Source organism: Pseudorasbora parva, chromosome 13 (assembly GCF_024679245.1).
Source record: "Pseudorasbora parva isolate DD20220531a chromosome 13, ASM2467924v1, whole genome shotgun sequence".
NCBI lineage: Eukaryota > Metazoa > Chordata > Actinopteri > Cypriniformes > Gobionidae > Pseudorasbora > Pseudorasbora parva.
The window spans coordinates 23,774,101-23,797,192 of NC_090184.1; the positions used below are offsets into that span (position 1 = coordinate 23,774,101).

Genomic DNA, 23,092 nt, shown 5'->3' on the forward strand with positions numbered 1-23,092 from the left:
GCAGGAAGTGGATGCCCAGCACAGCCTTCTCCTAAATCCTCCTTCCTTGCAGCCCGCGGTCTGTTCACACAGCCCAAACAAACACCTCCCTGCGATGCCAACCATGCCGATGGGGTACCTCACCCCAGACCTTCTGGGAAACTTGGCTCCATGAAGGGGCTAAGAAGTGCAAAAGTTGGTCTTTGTGTACCTTCTCCCTGCTGGAAACCAAAGTTGCAAGAACAACACAGGACGGAAATTCCACTTTGTTTGGGAATTCCGCACATGGATTTATTAGCTGTACGCTACAAAAGGGACAAAGCGGAAATGTTTCTTTTTTATCAGCTGTTGCAGTATTGCTACGCTAGCTCGCCGAGAGAGTTATAATGCGTTATCGATTTACAATCAGAAACGTCAGCTAGTTACATGCAAAAATGAAAAATATGCGACTGCAGTAATATGCGCGCTTGCTGTGTCAGAGAACCATTTTGAAAATGTGTTTATATTATTACAAAGTTACAGGTGTAGAACTACAGTGGCATTGGGATGAAATATATCCGATAAGATAAATTAGAACATATCTTTATACAAAATTGTTTACACACAGATAAAAGACGTATCGCTTTACTGTGATCCATCAAACCACATATGTTCGTATATGGAATCTTAAATATATTTCTTTGCACCATATCACAGTACCTGAAACGTTTTGCGGACGAACGCGCCTCAGTATATTTTTCGCTCAAACCTCCACACAGCATTGATCTTGTTAGGGGAACTTGCTTCCCCGAATTTATCAGAGCATTTTTTGTTCGCTGCATCCTGCACATTTTATCCTAGAAATTGCCCACACGCTAAAAAATGGGGTTGTGGTGCAGATGTGTATTTTAGCATCACTATATATGACTGTAATATTTGCGATCATTGCTAGAAAATGTTGAGACAAGTGTTTGTAGTGAACAAGCTGTTACTTTACCTTGTTCAAAGAGCGAGAAATGAACTCGTCTTTATTTGTATTAATGTATCCAGGGGAAATGTCAAAAATGAAGTGCTCGTGGAGTCTTTGCTGTGCAATGCAAACCGAATGGCAGGTTTTCTTTTATTTTACCTTTGTACATGTAGCAGTTTTATATCAACGAAGACACTATAAATGTATACAAGCATTTACAATGGGAGTTACATTATGGAATAGCTGGGAAAGAAGTGCCAATTTTTGGTCTTGTTTTATTACACAAAGACTTGCCATAAAAAAATTAAGCTACATAATTCTTGCCAGGATCATTTACTTAATGACGGGACAAAGCTGCTTTTAACTAGAGCTATTTTATGAAATAATACATTATAATATAAGAAATAATAACTGGAGATTTTTTATTTGCAATCATAGACTGTTAAGAGTTCTCAAGCCACATATTGAGAACCTAGTCGTTGGATTTCTCACAAATGTAATTCTGATGCTGTTGATAAATTTGTACAGAAAAAGTGTTGCCTGTTAAGTTGTATAGATGAGCTTATTTTGAGCGCTTTGTCACCCTTACATGTTCTCTGTTTTTAGAGAAACACAGTAGAGGTATATGATGGTGAAGAAGGAGCTTAATCGGTCCTGGGTTTGCCTATGATGCTTGAATACTGGGTCCTAACTTGTTTTAGGTGCCTGTTGTAGTTGCAGTGCCTTCCAAAAGCGTTCATTTTCTTCTGTTTTTTAAATTAAATTTAATTGTGACCTAGCTATTTCAAGACTCCAAAGGTACATATGCACAATGAAGGAATAGATGACCCAAAAATGTTAATTCTCTGTATATTTTAAGCAGAATTTAGTTGACAGTTGATACTGTGATTTAAAAAAATTACACAAAAATATTGTGCTATATTCCAAGTCACCTGATGTCGTTCGAGACTTGTTTTTCACTGATACTTTAGCTCTACTAGGAGTGGGTTATGAAGTCAGTGAGTTGATCCACAAACAAATCAAAAAGAACAATCCAATCACAAAAAGAACAATTCAATCACATCTCTGGTTCACTGATTCAGCAGTTCTCGATTTGACAGCTCATTGGAGAGGAAGATTTCCTCTGAATAACGGCTTCATGGAGTAAAGGGCAGGACAACTATGGATCTTTTTTTTCTCTTTTCATTGCTAGTCACTATGAAGTGTCATAGTATAGGAACGAAACATTAGGAAGATTCTTCAAAGTTCTCTTTTAATGTTCCCTATAAGAAGAAGGCATAGTTCACCCAAAAATTCATATTCACCCTTTCTTCATATTGAATTTACGAAGAAAGTGTAACGCCTCTTGCAAGTAAAAACACTTGTTAGGCTTTCTTAGTAAGTTGAATATGGAAGGCTGTCTGGCGGAAACTAGATGTTTTACTTTATAATATGTTAAATATGGACAATTTTTCGAACAAAACTCATCGATTCACTTCAGAAAGCCTTTATTAACCCCCTAGGGCTGTGTGGATTTCTTTTATAATAGATGGATGCACTTTTTTGGGCTTCAAATTTTGGGCTCCCATTCACTGCCATTAGAACACTTGGAAGAGCCAGGACACTTTTTTATATAACCGATTGGGTTTGTCTAAAAAACATATTCACCTAGGATGGCTTGAGTTTGAGGAAATTATATTATTTTGGGGTGAACTATCCCTTTAAGAACAGCATTAAAACACTGTGAATATAAAAATTGCAGAATGTTCATTTTTGGGTGAACTGACCTTCGTAAATGATCCGGCTGATCTTCCCTGTTGATGTTCTGCCAGATCTGTACAGATGCCATGAACAGAACCTGCTTGATTAGGACAGACTTTGTGGTTAATTTTCCTACTTAGTATGTGAAAGGTCTAAAATGTGCTGTTATTTTTAACCAGCACGTATAGGTTAAGTTGCTGACGTCCACATGTACATTCTGGAGTTATTTTATCCTCTCAGAACCACAGTCTTGTTTACTGAGAAAGATTTCAAATTGCTTTTGGAGGGCAGTGTGCGCGTTTTCATAATAACAACTCAGGCTAATCAAATGTTTTGTGGATTTAATAATTTATTTTGTAGAACTCGAGTGTTCTATTGTACCGCAGTAGAATGCATAATTATGATGCTAAGCCTTTGTTATTGTGCAAACAACACACAGGTACGCCTGAGACAAATGGAGCCAAAAACTGTTGAACAATGAGCCAGACAGGATAACTTGATGCTAAAGCTCATACTGGAGATATATGTAGTGTAGATATTGGTATAGTGAAAAAAAATTGTATGGTACAGAAGAAAGTATTTTATATATATATATATATTTATATATATACACACACATACATAAATATACCGGTTTGGAAAGAAGTCTCTTATGCTCATAAAGCCTGCATTTATTTGATTTTATAATTTATTTGAAATAAAAACAGCAATAGGCTATTGTGAAATAGTATTACAATTTAAAAAAAAAAATTCTAATATAAATTATTTATGTGATGCAAAGCTGAATTCATAATTACACCAGTTTTTAGTCAATTGACCCTTCAGAAATCATTCTAATATGCAGTATATATATATATATATATATATATATATATATATATATATATGCTAAAAATGTATTTGTAACAATATACACTTAAAAACATTTCTAACACTGTTAGAAAAGGTTTACATTTTGAATAAATGCTGTTCTTTTTTACTTTTTTTAACATTAATGAATCCTGAAAAATGTGCTGGTTCCAAAAAAAAATAATAATAATAATATAAGCAGCACAACTGTTTCCAATCATTGATAATAAATCAACATATTAGTATGATTTCTGAAGTATCATGTGACACTGAAGACTGGAGTAATGGCATCAAAGAAATACATTATATTTTAAAGTATATTAAAATAGAAAACCATTTTTAAACCAAATCAAATTTAAAAAATGGTAAAAATATATTTTACAATATAGCTGTTTTTAAAAAATGCATTTTTGATTAAATAAATGCAGGTTTAATGAGCATTAGAGACTTATTTCAGAAACATTAAAAATAGTCTTGTTTCCAAACTTTTTACCGGTACTATATATATATGTATACTCGCACATAATAGATATTTTAATAGTAACTCAGCCCACACTTTATGTGCCTCCATACACATAGAACAGAACATAAGCTAAATCAGTAATAGTAAAGCATAGATAAGGGGTAATGATTTCACTTGTGAAGTCCTGCACATGTTTATGATGTGTGTGTGTGTGTGTGTGTGTGTATGTTTGATTAATAGTGGGCCTATACATAATGTAGTCAATATTTACACTGTGCTCAGAAACGTGCCATTCTTTTATATGTAAAGATATTGCCTTATTGAAAAATATCAAGTATTATACAACTCTGCTGCTGCCTTTGCTGTGAAACCAGCATGTTCATATTTTATTGGAAATGTCTTAAGCTCTCATGATGTGGTGTACAATGTGCATTTTAGCTTATGTTGCTCCTCTCTCTTTCCTCCAGTGTAGCATTTTCTTATGAATCTCTGTCTTTTGCAAAATTCTTCAAACGCATAGGTCTGTCTGAACACGCAAGTTGACAAATGCACATGATATATAGACATGCTATAAGTACATTTAATCTTGCTGTGCATTTAGTCCTGTATGTGGCTATATATTTTTGGAGCCGTTTTGTGAAAATGTTTCATCAAAGATGTGTTTGCCATATGAATGCACACGGCTGAGCATTATTAGAGACATTATAAAGAAATTGATTCAGGTTTGTTATTGAAACATTTGTACGGTTTGCTTTTGGAATTGGTTGAATTTGTCATACCTCAGATGAACGTAATTTGCAGCACTTGCCTTTGTTCTGTTTTCTTCAATTTAATAAAGATAGCTTAAAACAATTTGATTATCTGTAGCTGTATGCTGTTGGTTGTTTCGTGTTTTATTTAATGACATGGACTGTTAATTTAATCTCTGTGTATAGTACTGGTTGAATATGTTTCAGCTGTTCAAGCGTCATTTCCCTCAAGGTGAGAAAAGACTGGTAAAAATGAACTGAAATAGCCCTGAACATAAGATTGATTATGGACAACAAACGAAAAACCCTCCGGCATGTTAACAGAATTCATTTTTTACCAAGCAATATAAGGAAAAAGTGTTAGACTTGCATTAGCCACCCGAGAGTCTACATTTATAGCAATAACCTGTTAAAATGAGTTCTAAACATATAGTCCATAATATTGTTTCAGAAGAGGTATATATATATATATATATATATATATATATATATATATATATATATACACACACACACACACACACACACACACACACACACACACTGTGAGGAAATAAGTATTTGAACACCCTGCTATTTTGCAAGTTCTCCAAATTAGAAATCATGGAGGGGTCTGAAAATGTCAACGTATGTGCATGTACACTGTGAGAGACGTACACTCACCTAAAGGATTATTAGGAACACCTGTTCAATTTCTCATTACTGCAATTATCTAATCAACCAATCACATGGCAGTTGCTTCAATGCATTTAGGGCTGTGGTCCTGGTCAAGAAAATCTCCTGAACTCCAAACTGAATGTCAGAATGGGAAAGAAAGGTGATTTAAGCAATTTTGAGTGTGGCATGGTTGTTGGTGCCAGACGGGCCGGTCTGAGTATTGCACAATCTGTTCGCTTTCTGGGATTTTCACGCACAAACATTTCTAGGGTTTACAAAGAATAGTGTGAAAAAAGGAAAAACATCCAGTATGCGGCAGTCCTGTGGGCGAAAATGCCTTGTTGATGCTAGAGGTCAGAGGAGAATGGGCCGACTGATTCAAGCTTATAGAAGAGCAACTTTGACTGAAATAACCACTCGCCACAACATGCACAGTCTTGAGGTGGATGGGCTACAATAGCAGAAGACCCCACCGGGTACCACTCATCTCCACTACTTCACTACTAAGCTCACCAAAATTGGACAGTTGAAGAGTGGAAAAATTTTGCCAGGCTGATGAGTCTCGATTTCTGTTGAAGCATTCAGATGGTAACGTCAGAATTTGGCATAAACAGAATGAGAACATGGATCCATCATGCCTTGTTACCACTGTGCATGCTGGTGGAGGTGGTGTAATGGTGTGGGGGATGTTTTCTTGGTACATATGTATAAACTTCGCCAAACATTTACAGTTCTCCTTTTTAATCCGCTTTGAAAATCGCCACTTTTTATTTTGTGTCACCATACTTGATCGTACAACTATTCGTGTAACTGTGTGTGTGTGTGTATATATATATATATACAGTCCCTGACAAAAGTCTTGTCGCTTATCTATTTTCTAGAAATACCTGATATTAACCTGACTTTTAATTAATTCATTGGTGTTAGAAATAGCTCATATGAAAAGCTAAAACCCTCCCAAATGATGTTTAATGCACAGAAATAAATAATTTTCACAGAAAAAATATTTATAATTTAATCAAGACAGAAAGGTCAAATTTTGGCAAGACAAAAGTTTTGTCGCCTATACAGAAATTGAACAAATTTACTGCAAATACAAAAATATGTCAGCAAATTAAGTTGTGGTGCTGTGAGATTCAAATTTAATATCTTGTATGACTTCCATGAGCTTGAAGGAATGCATCCATGCGGTTTGGCAAGGATTCATACAATTTATTGATGAAGTCATCAGGAATAGCTAAGAAAGCAGTCTTGCATGCCTCCCAGAGTTCATCAATATTCTTTGGTTTCGTCTTCCATGCGTCCTCTTTCATCCTACCCCACATATGTTCAATGATGTTCATGTCTGGTGACTGGGCTGGCCAATCCTGGAGCATCTTGATCTTCTTCGCCTTGAGGAACTTTGATGTGGAGATGGAAGTATGCGATGGAGCACCGTCCTGCTGCAGAATTTGGCCTCTTTTATGGTTGGGAATATAAGAGGTAGCTAAGATTTGTTGGTATTTTAGACTATTGATGTTGCCTTCCACCCTGCAGATCTTTCGCACACCCCCATACTGGATGTAACCCCAGACCATGATTTTTCCACCACCAAACTTCACTGTTTTCTGGGTGAATCTCAAATCCATTCTGGTTCCTGTAGGTCTCCTGCAATATTTGCGGCGACTGTGGTGTAATTCAACAGAAGATTCATCTGAAAAATCCACGTTCTGCCACTTTTCCAGCGTCCATCCTTTTAGCAGGCTGTGGGCTTTGGCAAATGCCACACGGTTTTTCAATTGTATTTTGTTTAGTGCTGGCTTCCGGGCACTGATTCGACCATGGAGGCCATTTCGAGGCAGAATCCTACAAACTGTTCTGGTTGACACAGGGACTTCAGGTGACCAGGTCTCGTGGAGCTCTGCTGCAGTGGAAAATGGGCTGGCCTTGGATTTTCAAGCCAACAAACGGTCCTCTCGAGCAGTTGTCTTGTGGGGTCTGCCTGACCTGGGCTTGTCAAAAACGTCTCCAGTCTCTTCAAATCTTTTTTTTATCCTCTGTACTTGACGCTGAGAAACATTGAAGGTGTCTGCCACATCAGCAGTGGATCTGGTCTTCAGCCTCATGATAATCAAAACTTTAGTCTCAGGGTGAATCTTAGGCATGTTTGCAGAGGTCTAGATGCAGTTGATGTGAAGGTCTAGCGTACTGGGGTTCTTATACACACTTGAGACCTAATTGATCCATTATTAGTCACAGGTGAAGCTCATATGACAAGGCGACAACTCTTATGTCTTTGCAAAAATTGAATCAATGGGCTTTACCAAGCTGTGAATATTAGAATACTTTTTGAAAGTTTAGTTTTTCACTGAAACATTATCACAAAAGCTGGTGGGATTAAAATGAGCCATTTCTTGTAAAAAAAATCTTGATTAGAAATATATTTCAGCGGCACTTTAGGTCAATTTGTACACAAGCGACAAGACTTTTGTCAGGGACTGTATATATATATATATATATATATATACACACACACAGGTCCTTCACAAAAAATTAGCATATTGTGATAAAGCTCATTATTTTCTATAATGTAATGATACAAATTAAACTTTCATATATTTTAGATTCATTGCACACCAACTTAAATATTTCAGGTCTTTTATTGTTTTAATACTGATGATTTTGGCATACAGCTCATGAAAACCAAAAATTCCTATCTCAAAAAATTTGCATATTTCATCCAACGAATAAAACAAGTGTTTTTAATACAAAAAAAGTCAACCTTCAAATAATTATGTTCAGTTATGCACTGAATACTTGGTTGGGAATCCTTTTGCAGAAATGACTGCTTCAATGCGGCGTGGCATGGAGGCAATCAGCCTGAGTTGAAGAGTTACGTTATCTTATGGAGAGATAAACTGTTGTTTCTTTGAAATTAAGGTGAAAACCTTATTATGTATCAAACTAATAAATGAAAGATTATTTGTTATTAACTAGCATCAGTTATATTACTTGTAATGTAAATTACAAAATCATATACTGATAATATACAATAATGCCAAGGTCTCTAGAAAGAGGTTTGGTTAAGTGATATTTACGTTCCACGTGGTTGAGTAAGCAGTCCGATGGTGATAACTTCTTCCACTGGTTTTGCTGAGAGACAATGCAGTGAAGAAAGGAGCTGGAATCTGTTTCAACAGCCTTGAACACGAAGAAGTCATCACCATCGGACTGTGGACAGGGGAGAAAACAGTAGCCCATAACTGAACAGGATCTTTCAGATTCAGCAGACATCAAGTCCCCGTTACCTTTTAAACTTCAACTTCAGCCTAAGAAGCGTTCATAAATTTCCATTTTAGTTTTGCTTCAGTATAAACTTTTTGGTGAAAATCTATAAATCGCAAGGTTATGATTTTGCATACCCATGACAATCCCTTTGGATTTCATGAAAGGGGGGTCAAAGCCTCCTATGACATTTCCGATCAACTAATTCAGTGGCCACTCGTACAGTAAAATATTGCTGATCTCAGCCAGGGTTAGATAATTTGTTCTCTATTCCAGCCATTCAAACTTTCTTATAGGAGACCTCCAAAAATAAGAGATAGTGGATTAGACCTGTGGTGCAGCCTTCCAGAGGAAGCTGCAAACGTCAGGCAGAGCAATCAAATTCCCAACCCCCAGTACTGATCAACATACAGCCTCTTGAGCTTCTAGCATAGCCAAGATAATGGATGTCATACAACCTGACTACTCCCATTAATTAGTCTGTATAATAATGCAATTGTTACTTGTGAGCTTTGCTCCTGATGAAAGATAAAAAAAATTGTTATTGGTGGTACCAGGGGAACTAGTTGAGGATTCTGTTAATCAGGCAATGCAAGTAAACCAAGCAGGTGCACTTAGCTTACAGCTTGGATAGTGCTATACCAAATTATGTCAATCTAGACATTTAAATAATTGTTTTCCTGCTAAATCTGATTAAACATTTCAAGTGTTTACTCTCACAACGAATACTCTTTTGATATTCTAAACTGTTTAAGCTAAATTGAGGAAATGTATTTTTCATCCACACATAGGTACCTTCTCTAGAAAGCTTCTAACCTGTTTAGAAATTATTCTACCAAACCTTTTATTTGGCTCATTTAACTCTGTAAAGAACATATTGAGCCAAATTTTATTTCCAATGCCATTGGTTAAAAGGGAGAGGTGAGGTGTGTGTGTTTTTTTCCTGCTGTTCCCAACGACTTCAGGTCCTCGATCAAGCCGATCAGGGGTGTGTGTAGTGGACAGCACATTCCAGGGCCCAGTTTATGGCCGGGCCCCTCTTTGCCCGTAACAGAGGACAAAGGTTTGCTCCATTTTGATTGGATCCTGTTGGACTAGCACAAACAAAATGTCCAACGGCATCAGATAAAGATGCTTGGACAACATCCAGACACCTCTTTGAGGGCAAGAAGAAGACCTCTAGTACCAAGCCCAGGAAGGACAGGACTTCTCATTGGTCCACATGCAGTTTCTGCCCTTCACCCACCTCGAGACTGATCCCTAATGTCCTGGTTTGTGATGGCCATAAACATTCCTCAGGACCTCAGCGGTAGTGGGGGAATCAAAGAAAGACCAAAACTGATCCATCCAAATCCATTCACAACTATGTTTGGAAAAGACTTAAGACTGATGTAAACTACAGACATCCATTTCATACTTATTCAGAGAAATAAGTATTCTCAGTGACAGCTATTTGTAATGCAACATCTTACACAGAATCAGCTGTTAATGAACAAATGAATGAACGCGTAACAGTTCAATATTTTCCCATCATGTTTGGTGTCTATTTGTTTAGTATATTGCCAAGGGTATTCTGATGGTGGTTTGGAAAGTGAGAAATGCATTGATAAACTTTAAAGACATTTTAAAGACTTCTAACTGCGTACAGTATGCAAATGAGTTCCACAAGGGAAAGAAGGGTGGGCCACACTGTGTGCCCTCTTTGATGCCAGCAGCCAATAGCAACACTGGAATGGAGAAGCGCCAAATTGCAATCTCCTCCTATTCGGAAAAAGATTAAGGTACTCTTTCAGTAGACACTCCTTTTTCTGTCTGTCCGCTGAGGATTAGACTGTGACAGAGCAACCAGGTTCTGAGTCTGTCCATCCAAGAGACAAACAGTTCACCAGGTTCTGAGTCTGTCCGCCAAGGATTAGACTGTGACAGAGCAACCAAGTTCTGAGCCTCTGGTTTAATCAGAGAGACAACACAAGATCCAAGGATCTGAATCTACAGCTTGTGGGGCAGCAACAGATACGACAACGTTCTGAGCCTCCAGCCTGTGAGGAAAGAGACATTAACCAACACTATGTTCAGAGTTTTAGTCCAGCGAGACGACTACACCACGTCCCAGGTCTCCATGCTATAGAGACCAGAGCAGATTGACCAACTTCTGAGTGTCCAAAGAGGCAGAAGACACACAGAGACATTTGCAACAAGGTTAAGCTCAGTTGAGCAAACCTTCACTTCAAGGTTCCTTCGTCTGGGTGTTCCAGATTAAGGACCTTCTGCACCTACTTCAGGGCCTCATCTGCGTTTTCCAGATTTTAGGACCCTTTGGTGCCCCAGGAAATCAGCATCCCACAGATCCTCATGTTCAAGGCTGTTCCAGCTCCTTTCTTCACTGCATTGTCTCCCAGCAAAACCAGTGGAAGAAGTCATCACAATCGGACTGCTTACTCAACCACGTGGAACGTAAATATCACTTAACCAAACCTCTTTCTAGAGACCTTGGCATTGTTGTATATTATCAGTATATGATTTTGTAATTTACATTACAAGTAATATAACTGATGCTTGTTAATAACAAATAATCTTTCGTTTATTTGTTTGATACATAATAAGGTTTTCACCTTAATTTCAGAGGAATATCCGATTTGACCGCTTACATGGCAGACGCTAATGCACGCATCCGAATTATATCGGATTTATTACCACATATGAGTGAGGCCTGAATCCGATCTGAGGATATCGGAATTCATGCATTTTTTTAACTGCTTACACGTTCACGTCATATCCGATCTGTGCCACATGAGAGGAAAAAATCGGAATTGGGTCACTTGAACCATGCAGTGTAAATGGGGCCTTAGTGTCCTTGGGTGGACAAAAGTAAAAATCACTACACATTGCCCTGTAAACGAATATGAACCTTAAATCATAACAAGATAATGATAAAAATTTTAAACATTGACAAAGCATGAACCCCGTCTCTCTCTGCAACTTCTTCACTATCATTCTCCCACTCACTAAACTCATTTATCTTTGACTCGCTCGGCTGGCTGGCTGGTGGCAGGAGCTTTTTGGCTATAGCCGCTTTCACGATGTGTCATGTGACGCCAAAGGTTTGGGTCCGCGGGTTATGAGACGACCCGCGCATCACTGGTTCAGGGCTATCATGGTTGTCATGTCAACAAATGCATGCCCTGATGTAGGACGACAGAGTTTATGACAGTAGTAGAGGACAATACTGTTTCCCAACTGTAGGTGGACCCCGAGAGCAAAAGTTACCTAGTGCTGCTTTAATGAAATGGGTATCCATGACCAAGCAGGTGCATCCAAGCCTTACATCATTAAATGCAATGCAAAGCGTGGGATGCAGTCACCACTAGACTCTAGATAAGTGAAGATGTGTTCTCTGGGGAATCACTCTCATCTGTCTAGCAAGCCGATGGACGAATCTGGGTTTGGCGGTTACCAGGAGAATGGTACATGCCTGACTACTTTGAGCCAAGTGTAAAATTTGGTGGAGGGGGGATTGTGGTGTGAGTGCTTTTCAGGGGTTGAGCTTGGCCCCTTACTTTTAGTAAAAGGAACTCTTAAAAATACCAAATGTTTTTTTCAATAATACAACCCTGCAGTGCCAGAAGAGCTCGTCTGTGTTTTAAACGCAGAGAGTGTTCGTATACAAAAGAAACTAAAATTAAACAAGCAGAAATGTGCGCAAACTGGACACAACTCGAGACCACGGAGCTCCTTACTATCCGCGCTGAAGCTGAGATCGCTCGCCATTATACGTCACATCAGGATGTCACGTGTCAACTCGACCAGGGACCGTTAAGCGTTGTGTGTGAAAGCGCACATATTACGGTATTTCGCTGGCAGTGTGAATGGACCAAATCTAGCGGCCCGGGAACAAATGCCGGGTCGCATTATCCGTGTATTTGCCGGAATCGCAGTGTGAAAGGGGCTATAGAGTCCTAAACTGAACCAGATAGAACATTTTTGGGATGAATTAGAGTGGAGACTGCGACCCAGGTCTTCTCGTCCAAATCAGTGCCTGACCTCACAAATGTGCTTCTAGAAGAATTGTTATAAATTCCCATAAACACACCCCTAAACCTTGTGGAGAGCATTCCCAAAAGAGCTGAAGCTGTTATAGCTGCAAAGGGTGGGCCAACTCCATATTAAACCCTACAGATTAAAAATGGAATGTAGTTCAAATTCATGTGCAAGTAAACGCAGGGAAAAAACATTTTTCAAACAATTTTCAACACAGACAATAATAATAATATTATAATAATATGTTTATTTGTTTATTGAGCAGCAAATCAGCATATTAGAATGATTTATGAAGGATCATGTGACACTAGAGACACCTATGATTGTAGGAATAAATTATGTTTTGAAATAGCCTATATTAAAAGGAAATACAACTTCTAATTTTTTATTTAAAATTTTAAAATGCAATAGCTTTGGTGAGCATAAGAGACTTCCTTCAAAAACATTAAACAATCTTACCGACCCCAAACTTTTGAACAGTACTGCATAAATAAAAAATAATGTATAAAAATGATTGCATTTTGTTTCTATTTCTCAAAAGCATTTCAATTTCCAGGTATTTATTTGTTAATAACATCTCCCATCAATATATGTAGATAAATACTTCATTATTCTGAGGTCTGGACATGATGTTTATGAAATGAATAAATTTATCCTCTCACTGGGCATAGGTAATATCCAGTTTATAACACAACAGGAAGCTTTTTTCCTCCTCATTTCATTGGGTTGTTATAGAAAACGGGAACAAACCGTAACCTACAGCACAGGGGTCCATTAGTATGATGTTGGTGTGATGTGTATGACAGACTAGCTTAACTACATCACTGAGAGCCATGCTGTGGAGAAGGCCTGATGCATTATGAAGGCCAGGTCAACACACCGAAACCTTAATGTACTGGGAAAGAGGGGAAGAGCAGGTGTCCAGAAAGTACCAGATAGAAGCTCTCCGGTCTCCACTAAGTGGATACAGAAGCAGCAAGACCTCAGCTGATGGGGAAAGCAAATCAGCCAATTTGGCGAGCGGTGCGTACTTAGCAACTCTGCGTGAGGCTGATTGAATCTGTGTAGCCCACTCTCACAGTCTGCCTCTCAGGACATTGTAAGTAATTGCCCATGAGTCTCTACTCCCCAGCACTGATCTTCAGGCCAATTAGGTCTATCAAAGCCACCCACCCTGATCATTTATTGCCTCTGCTTGCTTGTTGACCTTTTGCATTGCGTAGACAGAAGGTTTGAGATGTGCTTTAAGATCTTGGCGTTGACATCTCAAGAACTATTGAAACAAGGAAATGTGTTTCTTGGTCTTATGCTACAGGGTCAAATGATTGCCTGTCCATAACCCAGACCGCCCTTACTGATTTGAAAACAATGAAACGGATAGATCGGGTTACTATCCTAAATGAATCGAGGCCACCTATTTAGTGCAAATGTTCACTATATCAAATAAAACAAAGGTAACGTTATAGCTGCAAGCCCTGTATGCAGGAAGATCCTTGAATTGAAACCTCGCTGATGAAAACCTTGCAACAGCAGACAATATACTTTTGGATGTACTGCCTGCTTTAGATTTATATGTGGGATCCTGAATAGAAACCCGTAGCCTTGAGAGGCTCATGCTGTCTTGTGCTGCTATTACTGTAGCAAGTACTTGCAACATTAATAGCAGCATATAAAACAGTAGAAAATCTCTCCTTTACTTTCCTTCCTCTTTACCTGGGTTTTCAGCGCACATGGACAGAGACTTCGGTGTGTCTAGAAGGAAACACTGCAGACAGCTCATGGGTCCAGGTCTGGGGGGAAAAAATGTTGGAGAGGCTCTCAAAGGGAGAGCAACGCGAACGAAAGGTTCATCAAAGCGCGCGCGCCCTCTGTAGGTGCATTTCAGAATGACACATTTGACACACGTGTGAACAGATTACATATATATATATATATATATATATATATATATATATATATATATATATATATATATATATATATATATATATATATATATATATATATATATATATATATATATATATACACACACACACACACACACAAATATTTAAATAATATTACAATCTATTACATAAAACATAGGCTACTATATAATATTGAAGTATATAATTCATATTTTAACACTGGTCAGTAATTTGGGGTCAGTCTTTTTTTCTTTTCTTTTCTTTGTTGTTGTTGTTGTTGTTGTTGTTGTTGTTGTTGTTGTTGAAATAAATCATTAATTTTATTCAGCAAGGATATGTTAAATTGATAAATATCGATAGTAAAGGAGATTTGTATTATTTGAAAATATGGTTTTATTTTGAATAAATGCAGTTCTTTTGAACCTTTTATTCATCAAATATATTAGGCAGCAGAACTGTTTCCAACACTAACAGTTATAAAACAATAATAAATCAGAATATTAGAATGATTTCTGAAGGATCGGAAGGATCATGTGATAGACTGGACGTCACGTGACAATGAAGACTGGAGTAACGATCCAAAAAATTCAGCTTTGCATCTCAGAAATAAATGATAATTTAAAGTATAATAAATTGAAAAACAAATATTTTAAATTGTAATAATATATCACAATATTTTAAAAAAAAATCTGTATTTTTGATCAAACAAATGTAGGCTTGATGAGCAAAAGAAACTTCTTTTAAAAAACATTACAAATAGTAATGTGTCCAAATTTTTGGCCTGTACTCTATATATATATATATATATATATATATATATATATATATATATATATATATATATATATATATATATATATATAGGATATATAGGATATAGGCCTATATGTATAATCTTATATTTAAATAAAAGATAATTAAATAATACTTAAATTTATTATAGATTAATGTATAATAATAGATGTATTTATAAATCATTAATTCAATTAAATTATTTATTAATGATTTAAAAATATTTATACATAAATATAAACTAAATAAAACATTTTATAAAATATAAAATGTATTTTAAAACAGTGAACTAACTTATTGTTTAATAAAAAAATATAATAGTCATACAAATAAAATTAATCAATTAAAATAAATGATAAAAATATACATTAATTTATCATATTCAAAATTTAGAATTTTTCATATCTAGTGAGACATTTTGAGACAGATACACTGACCAAGTTATAGACGAACAGAGATATATTTTTATTATTTTTATTTACTTTATTTGAGTTTATCTGAGTAACATGTTACATTTCACTTGCTTTTCACATTCATATGTCATTGGCAACATAGCAAACATTATTTTCATACAATTTCTCGGGTCTTCCAGGTGATTCTAGATTTTCCAGAAAACCTTCATTTAGTATGTAAAATGTTTTAACCAGTCCTTCCCAAGATAACAATGACCTAACCCTTTTCTAGTTACTTCCTTGGATACAAACTCTTCTCTAATAAATGTATATTAAAAGTTATGTTTTGTAAATTTCCCTATGATCCATTAACATTTTAGTAATGCCGAGCATGAAATACATTTAACAAACCCCTTACAACATTTGCACAATAGTAACTAGAATAAAACAGATCTAGATCATAGCGTTAGCCATTGCCCTTAAATTAAGCATCTCGACAGTGTTTGAAAATCTCAAGAATCTCCCTGCCTACTTTACCATCTCTATCTCCACACAGCAAAACTAAAACATCTTTTTGAATACCAGATTAATGACTAAATAGATTTTAATACCCCATTCCTTCCTATAGTAGCTTCGATTGGGTATAGCAAAGGTTACATGATGTTACATGATCTTTGCCCTCTGCTCTGTATGGCATAACATCAGACAGGCGCCACTAGATCATAGTTTCCGCACCTGCCTTCATAAACGCCACATAAAGCATCTAGAGGTGAAAAGACACTAACATGATAAACCTGACACTCTCAGAAGAAAACAGACACTGGACCCATTCTAATCAAATCATTTTGTTTGTTATATTACAGATTTAACCAGAATAATATCAAAAACTAGTGCACATGAGGTCATTTAGACGTTCCTAAATTGTTTCGCTTTCTTAACAAGATCCAAATTGCTAATCGTTCAGAATGGGATGCAAAGGTCCAGTGCTGCCACACGCTGAGGTGTAAATACTAGTTGGTAGATAAATCGAGAGTGCTGACCAGCAGTGCCGGGACCACTGATGTTGTTTACGCGAAGCTATTAAAGATCAGACAATATCGTAACAAAGGCAACGGCCCCGTTTACTTCTTTTGTCATGCTCAACTCGCGTCCCCTGCTGGTCAGGCTCAGGTTGATTGCGACAGCTCTCATTCAGCTGGGGGGGCGGGACGTCACTGTCAGGTTTCCCTGATGTTGTTGTCCTCCGCCTTCAGGCCCCGTCAGTGTCAGGAGGCTGGAAGAGTCTCCTCACAGTGTCAGAGGCCTGCCATGCGCCCATTGCCCTCCCCATGAAAGAGCTGTCGTCAGTGTCAGCATCAGCTGGCGACAGGAGAATCTGCCCCCTGCTGTCAGCTGAACTGGACTTTTCACCTAGTGTGCTTAGCTCAAGGCCGCTTCATGACTGGTTGTTGAACGGCTACCTGACCAAAGTCAATCTGGGTCAGGATCTGCTGACCCACATCAACCTGTTGTTGGCCGTGGTGGTGGTGGTGAGGATGGTGATGCCTATGCCTTTCCGCACTGCCGTGATGACCGTGATGACCATGTTCATGATGACCGTGATGATTGTGAGGATGATGCTGTTCTTCCTCTGCTGGTTTATTCACATCTGTGGATTTCTTGCACTCTTCAAGTTGCAGTGAACTCTGTAAGGACCAGAGGAAAATGGCAAACTGAAAATGCACTATATGCACTGTATGCACTATTAAAAATGAAAAGGTTTTTTTTTTCCTTTCAGTATTGCCATAGGAGAACTATTTTGGGTTCCCCAAAGATCCCTTTTGTAACCAGTCCTTAAAAGAACCATTTTTCTTAGTGTGAAGAACATCTTAAAGGGTTAGTTCACCCAAAAAATTGTATTTGCCCATGATTTACTCACCCTCAAGTCATCCTAGATGTATGGCATTCTTATTTCAGATGAATACAATCAGAGTTATATTTAAAAAGTCCAGGCTAATCCAATCTTTATAATGGCAGAGATTGTTGCTCTGTTTTTGAAGTCCATAAAAAAGCATCTGTCCGTCAAATATATGCTGCACACGGCTCTGGGAGGTTAATAAAGGCCTTCTGAAACGAATCGTTGCTTTTGTATAAGAAAAATATCCATATTTTAAACTTTATATAGTAAAGTTCCAGCCGATTGCCATCCATGGAAAAGTGTTGAAAGTGCCTTCTCAGAGTTCAAAATGCTTACGCTACGTCTGACGAGGTCGTGTAAGCCTTTGAATTGCAGAGGCACTTTCAACACTTTTCCCATAAACTGAATATGGAAGGTGATCGGCCAAAACTTTACTTTATACATTTTAAATATGGATATTTTTCTTACACAAACGCATCAATTCACTTCTTAAGACATTTATTAACTTCCCAAAGCCGTGTGGAGCATTATTTGATGGACATATGCATTTTTATGTACTTTAAAAAAAAAAAAAAAAAAAAAAAACAGAGCAACAATTCCTGCCATTATAAAGCTTGGATTAGCCAGGATTTTTTTTTTATATAACTCAACTTTTATTCGTCTGAAAGAAGAATGTCATATACACCTAGGATGACTGTAGGGTGAGTAAATCATGGGCTAATTTTCATATTTGGTTGAACTAGGCCTATCGCTTTATTAATCTGAAGACCCTTTTTCCACTATAAAGAACCCTTTGTGCAACAATGGAAAGGTATATCAGGCTCTTCATGGAGGGGATACCAGTAACAAACCCTTTTTAATGCTTTTATTCACGCTTATAAGAAATTGTATCATATGGAATAGAGCGGTTCAGGTATGACATCACTTTGTAGGCCAAAACGCAGAAGTGAGTTAGCATTTTATCACTTCCGGTGCCATTATCCTGAAGTCAATGGGTTTTTGTGAATGGGGTTTTGATTAAATGGCTGAAATAAGGTCTGTGGTGAACACAAGCCCAGGACAGTTTCACATTTAATTCTACAACATAAAATACATCAGCATTACCCCACTCTGAAGCTGTTACGTGTCTTGAAAATGTGGTTTCTAACAAGTGGGACTATAGAGGCTGTTGGGGACATTAAACATTATCACGCCAAAAATGTATACTCAGTATGCTTTTACAGCCTCATTATGCTTATAATTGTGGTCTTATAGTCTAAAAAGAATTGTTGGATGTTTTTTTTTTTTTTTGGGGGGGGGGGGGTCATCACATTTAATGTTAAATCGATGCTGTTTTACCTCTATGTTACACTCTCCACATATACCATCACAATAGGTATTTCTTATAGCCTCCTCCACATGTGGGTGGCTCAGGATGGTGTAGGGAAGAGACAGATGGTAAGTGAGTCGGCCACACCTGGTAGAAAAGGGTATTTAGTGGCATATTGATATATATGAAGTATAATGGTGATAATGTTCATTGGGTGAATTAATCTGAATAAGTGCTGAGCTAAACCTGTCATAGATCAAAATGTCATCCTTCTCAGCATTCACTGTCAGCCAAACATCCGGCTGGCTGAGGTCTTGGGCGTAAAGGGTGATATTTAACAGCCTTTCGTTGAGCAAGTGGTGCAGTTGTTGGGAACGTTCATCTCGGCTGTTTACCACCATGTAGGTTATATTTACATAACCTTGGTTCTCCAACTTCAGGAGCAAGTCATTAAGCCTTGAAGAACATTCAACAAGTTGGATTAGATAAATACACCTTGTATAAACAGTGCAGAGAGAACACTATCAAGAATGTGACCAGAAAAAAACAAGGTCTCATCAAAGTTTTGCCTTTTCAAACATTTACATTTTAGTTTAATTTAAATGTAATCGCTGCAATAAAAAGCCAGCACTCACTTTGATGCTTGCTCCAAGCAGAACAATCAGCTGGCCTGTAGGTAGGCCACCACTGTCACGTGTCCAAGAGCGTTCTTCATGGGCTCCTCCTCCCCAACCTTCCACACGGGAGGAAGTTTACAGCGGGCTCCATCCGTCTCGCTCTCTGCGCTGCAGCCCGCCAGCAGGCAGAGAGCCAGGGTAAGGCTAAGTGCCTTCCACATGACTCCAAACAACAAGCCCACTAACCTACAGACAAAAATCGACCGTTTATGCCTCACATTTATAAAAGAATACAGAAAAGGAAAAAAAGAAAAATAATCTTATTTTGGTGTATAAAATAAGTATAAAATGCGGATATATTTGCAAATCTGAAACCTGAGGGTGCAAACAAATTTAATATTGAGAAAATATGGCATTAAAGTAGTCCAAATGAAGTCCTTAGCAATGCATATTAGTACTTACTAATAATAAATTCTTAAAATATTTACGGTACAAAATATCTTAATGGAACATAACCTTTACCTAATTTCCTAATGATTTTTGGCATAAAAGAAAAATCGATAAATTTGACCCATACAAAGTATTTTTGGCTATTGCCACAAATATACCTGTGTGACTTATGACTGTTTTGTGGTCCAGGGTCACACATTAATACAATAACACATTAGTATTTATTTATATTTGTGAATTTCTTTATTTATTTTATTTATTATTAAAATGTTACAACTATATATTATTTAAAATAAAAATACTGATATTTAATTTATAATATACTGATAAAATACTGTATTTAATTTAGTCTCTTTTGGTCCACACGTATTAAAATAACTGCCCACTCAGCAAATTCATGAAAGTCTATGGGACCGTCAACTGTTTGGTTACAAACATTCTTCAAAACATCTTCTTTTGTGTTCAACAGCAGAAAGAAATACATACAGGTTTGGGACAACTTGAGGGTGAATAAATTATGACAATTTTCATTTTGGGGTGAACAATTTAACCAGGATTTACAGATTAAAGTCAATAAGAATGAGTTTGGGGCAACGTCCATAGTTCATCCAGAAGCTATTGGAGGACATTGCAAATGCATAACATGTAGTTGTCAGAGCCAAATGTGCACACACTGGTGCGCAAATAATGCATTAATACATATATAACTAAAACTTCAAGCATGCATATTAAAAATTGCATAAGTAATTGACATTGTTAAATAAGTAAAATACATTGTTTTACAAAAGAATTAAAAATAACAAAAAGATCTCCAAACTGAGGAGTGCACACTTACTTGTTTTCCTTTAGGGTCTTCAGCAGCGATACTTTCTGAGCTGGTTCTAGACAAAAACACCCCACTCCCACATGGCTCCTCCTATTTATACTCCTCTTGTTTTTCATGACTAAAAGCGGGGCAAAGGTCCCTCTGTCCCTGTTTCAAAAACTTTAATAGCTCACGTATTCATCCCACGGTTTATACGCATCAGCAGTCTATCTGTAACCTCCATAATGTGTTTGAAGCAACAAGCCAGAACTTTGAGCTGGCTTTGAGTCTAAGAGCATTAGCTTTTTTTTATTTTTAAGTCTCTGCCAAGTCTTTTTTCACTTTTTTCTTTCCTAACTTTTTCATTTCTCCATGTCTCTGTTGTGAAAAGAAGAAGAACAAACGCATGACAGCAATGTTGACTTCTGTTATTCGCTACAAATGTCCAGATAGGAAAGAGTTAAAGAAAACTGCATTCCAGACTTCTGTTTTCCCCAAGGCCTGAAAGAGGGGGCTGGGTGCAACACTGAAAAGAAATGACAACCAATTCAGTATCAGAGGACTATGGACAACATGGTTATTAAAGCATTCATTTGGAGAGAATCAATGTTCAATGTGCATATGTGTGTGGTTCTCTTAACATCCTGTCATTTTTGTTTGTGCAGCAGTGCACAGCTGGGTTAGTGTCAGCACTTTTCCTGCTGAGATAAAACTTTGAAACTTCCCGTCGATTTGCTGAACTTTGATAAACATGCAGCAGACATTCTGTTAGACAGGAGAAACAATGATAAAACACATTTGCTTGGAAAAACTTGCATTGCAATTCAGAATCAAACATTCTACGAAAGTCTCAGGTTGACATTGCCTTTGTAACTGGATCGGTTTATAATCTATGTCATTTAGTTAATCTTCATTATCAGGTCTTGTGATTTGAAGGACAGTTTGACCTCCTAGAGATGCACTTTAGATGCAGTTAACACAGATTTACTGATTACTGACTGTTACTAGTTAACTTGAAGAAAGTATTATGAAATAATTGATGAACTGATTCTCAGACAACAATACAGTACATTCTACTGTTAATAAAGAACGGTGGGACAGGAATGTGTGTGTGTGTGTGTGTGTGTGTGTGTGGGGGGGGGTGTTAAGGGTTGCTTAGACAATGCTATATCTGTTATGTGTAATAACAACATTGTAGAAAAAAATAACATTATGACATCCAGAAATCATTTTCAAAAGATTTAAGTGCTCGTCCGTGTGAAGACGAGTTAAAAGGGAACGTTACGCAACTGATAACTTTGGCAATGTTTCAAACACAACACTACAGTGCCAGACCACATCTCAACACAAATGAACATAAGCTGGATATGTTTCATCTGCTTTAGGTATATCTGTGCAGTGAGATGTTTTAAAAAAGTGGTGGGGACAATATCGACCCTGGCAAAAAATGGTGGGGACATGTCCCACCCACAAATTACACCTATGAAATACACCAAATCAATGGATAGTGAAAAAACTTAAAATTAAATTAATAGAATCTTTGGAAATTGTCGGATCTATTTGATTTTAAGTATTTTTCTTAACATTATTTTTAGGTTAGCCTAATTTTTAGCTACAAAAACCTGCAATGGTTGAACATATTCAGGCTGTGTAAATCTGTTTGGTTCATAATTTTAAATTGGAAAAAGCTCATAGAGGGCATCAGTGATATTTGTAAAACAATTTGTAGGCTAACGAAAATATGTTTTTTTGTTTTTCGAAAAGTTGGTTAAAAACTTTATTTGCATGGAATATAAAAAAGGAAGAAAAAAAATAAAGTGTCAAGTGTTTTGTTAACTGATGAGATACAGTATTAAACATAATAACAGTATACTGTCTGAATTTAACAAACCAATGAATAAAATTATATTAAATCATGTAAAACCTATGCAATACAAAATATATAATGGAGCTTCAATTATAGCAAACGCAATTCCTGTTCGACCAGCAGGTAGAGAAAGCTGACAAATTTCTATATAGCTCTCCTCTAACCTCAGTCTGAAATTGACATTGATCTACTGATGTTTTTTAATCTTTTGAAGTGTTGTGTTCTGAAATTAGCAGTGCTGGTGGGTAACACATTACAAGTAAAAAGCATTACATAATCAGATTGCTTTAGGATGATGCACTATAATGTCTACTGAGGTTGATGTGCAACTGTGCAATCAAAACCCATGCATATAGCCTACGCAA

General features: G+C 37.0%; 2 protein-coding genes across 2 annotated transcripts in view; one reads left to right on the forward strand and one right to left on the reverse strand.

Annotated features, from left to right (window-relative positions):
- The window catches only part of ghra (growth hormone receptor a), a 55,312-nt gene extending 53,602 nt beyond the window's left edge, over positions 1–1,710 (forward strand). The window contains 1 exon segment of the mRNA XM_067413542.1: positions 1–1,710. Coding sequence (XP_067269643.1) covers positions 1–366 — 366 coding nt within the window. The 3' untranslated portion in view covers positions 367–1,710.
- Positions 1,711–15,850: 14,140 nt separating this feature from the next.
- Positions 15,851–21,036, reverse strand: selenop (selenoprotein P). The gene is made up of 5 exons (XM_067413543.1): positions 20,891–21,036; positions 19,624–19,851; positions 19,235–19,444; positions 19,018–19,135; positions 15,851–17,467 (listed from the first exon to the last, which is right to left on the reverse strand). Exons 1-5 carry the CDS (start codon positions 20,995–20,997, stop codon positions 16,922–16,924), a joined length of 1,209 nt encoding a protein of 402 aa, XP_067269644.1. The 5' UTR covers positions 20,998–21,036; the 3' UTR covers positions 15,851–16,921.
- Between the last annotated feature and the right edge of the window lie 2,056 nt (positions 21,037–23,092).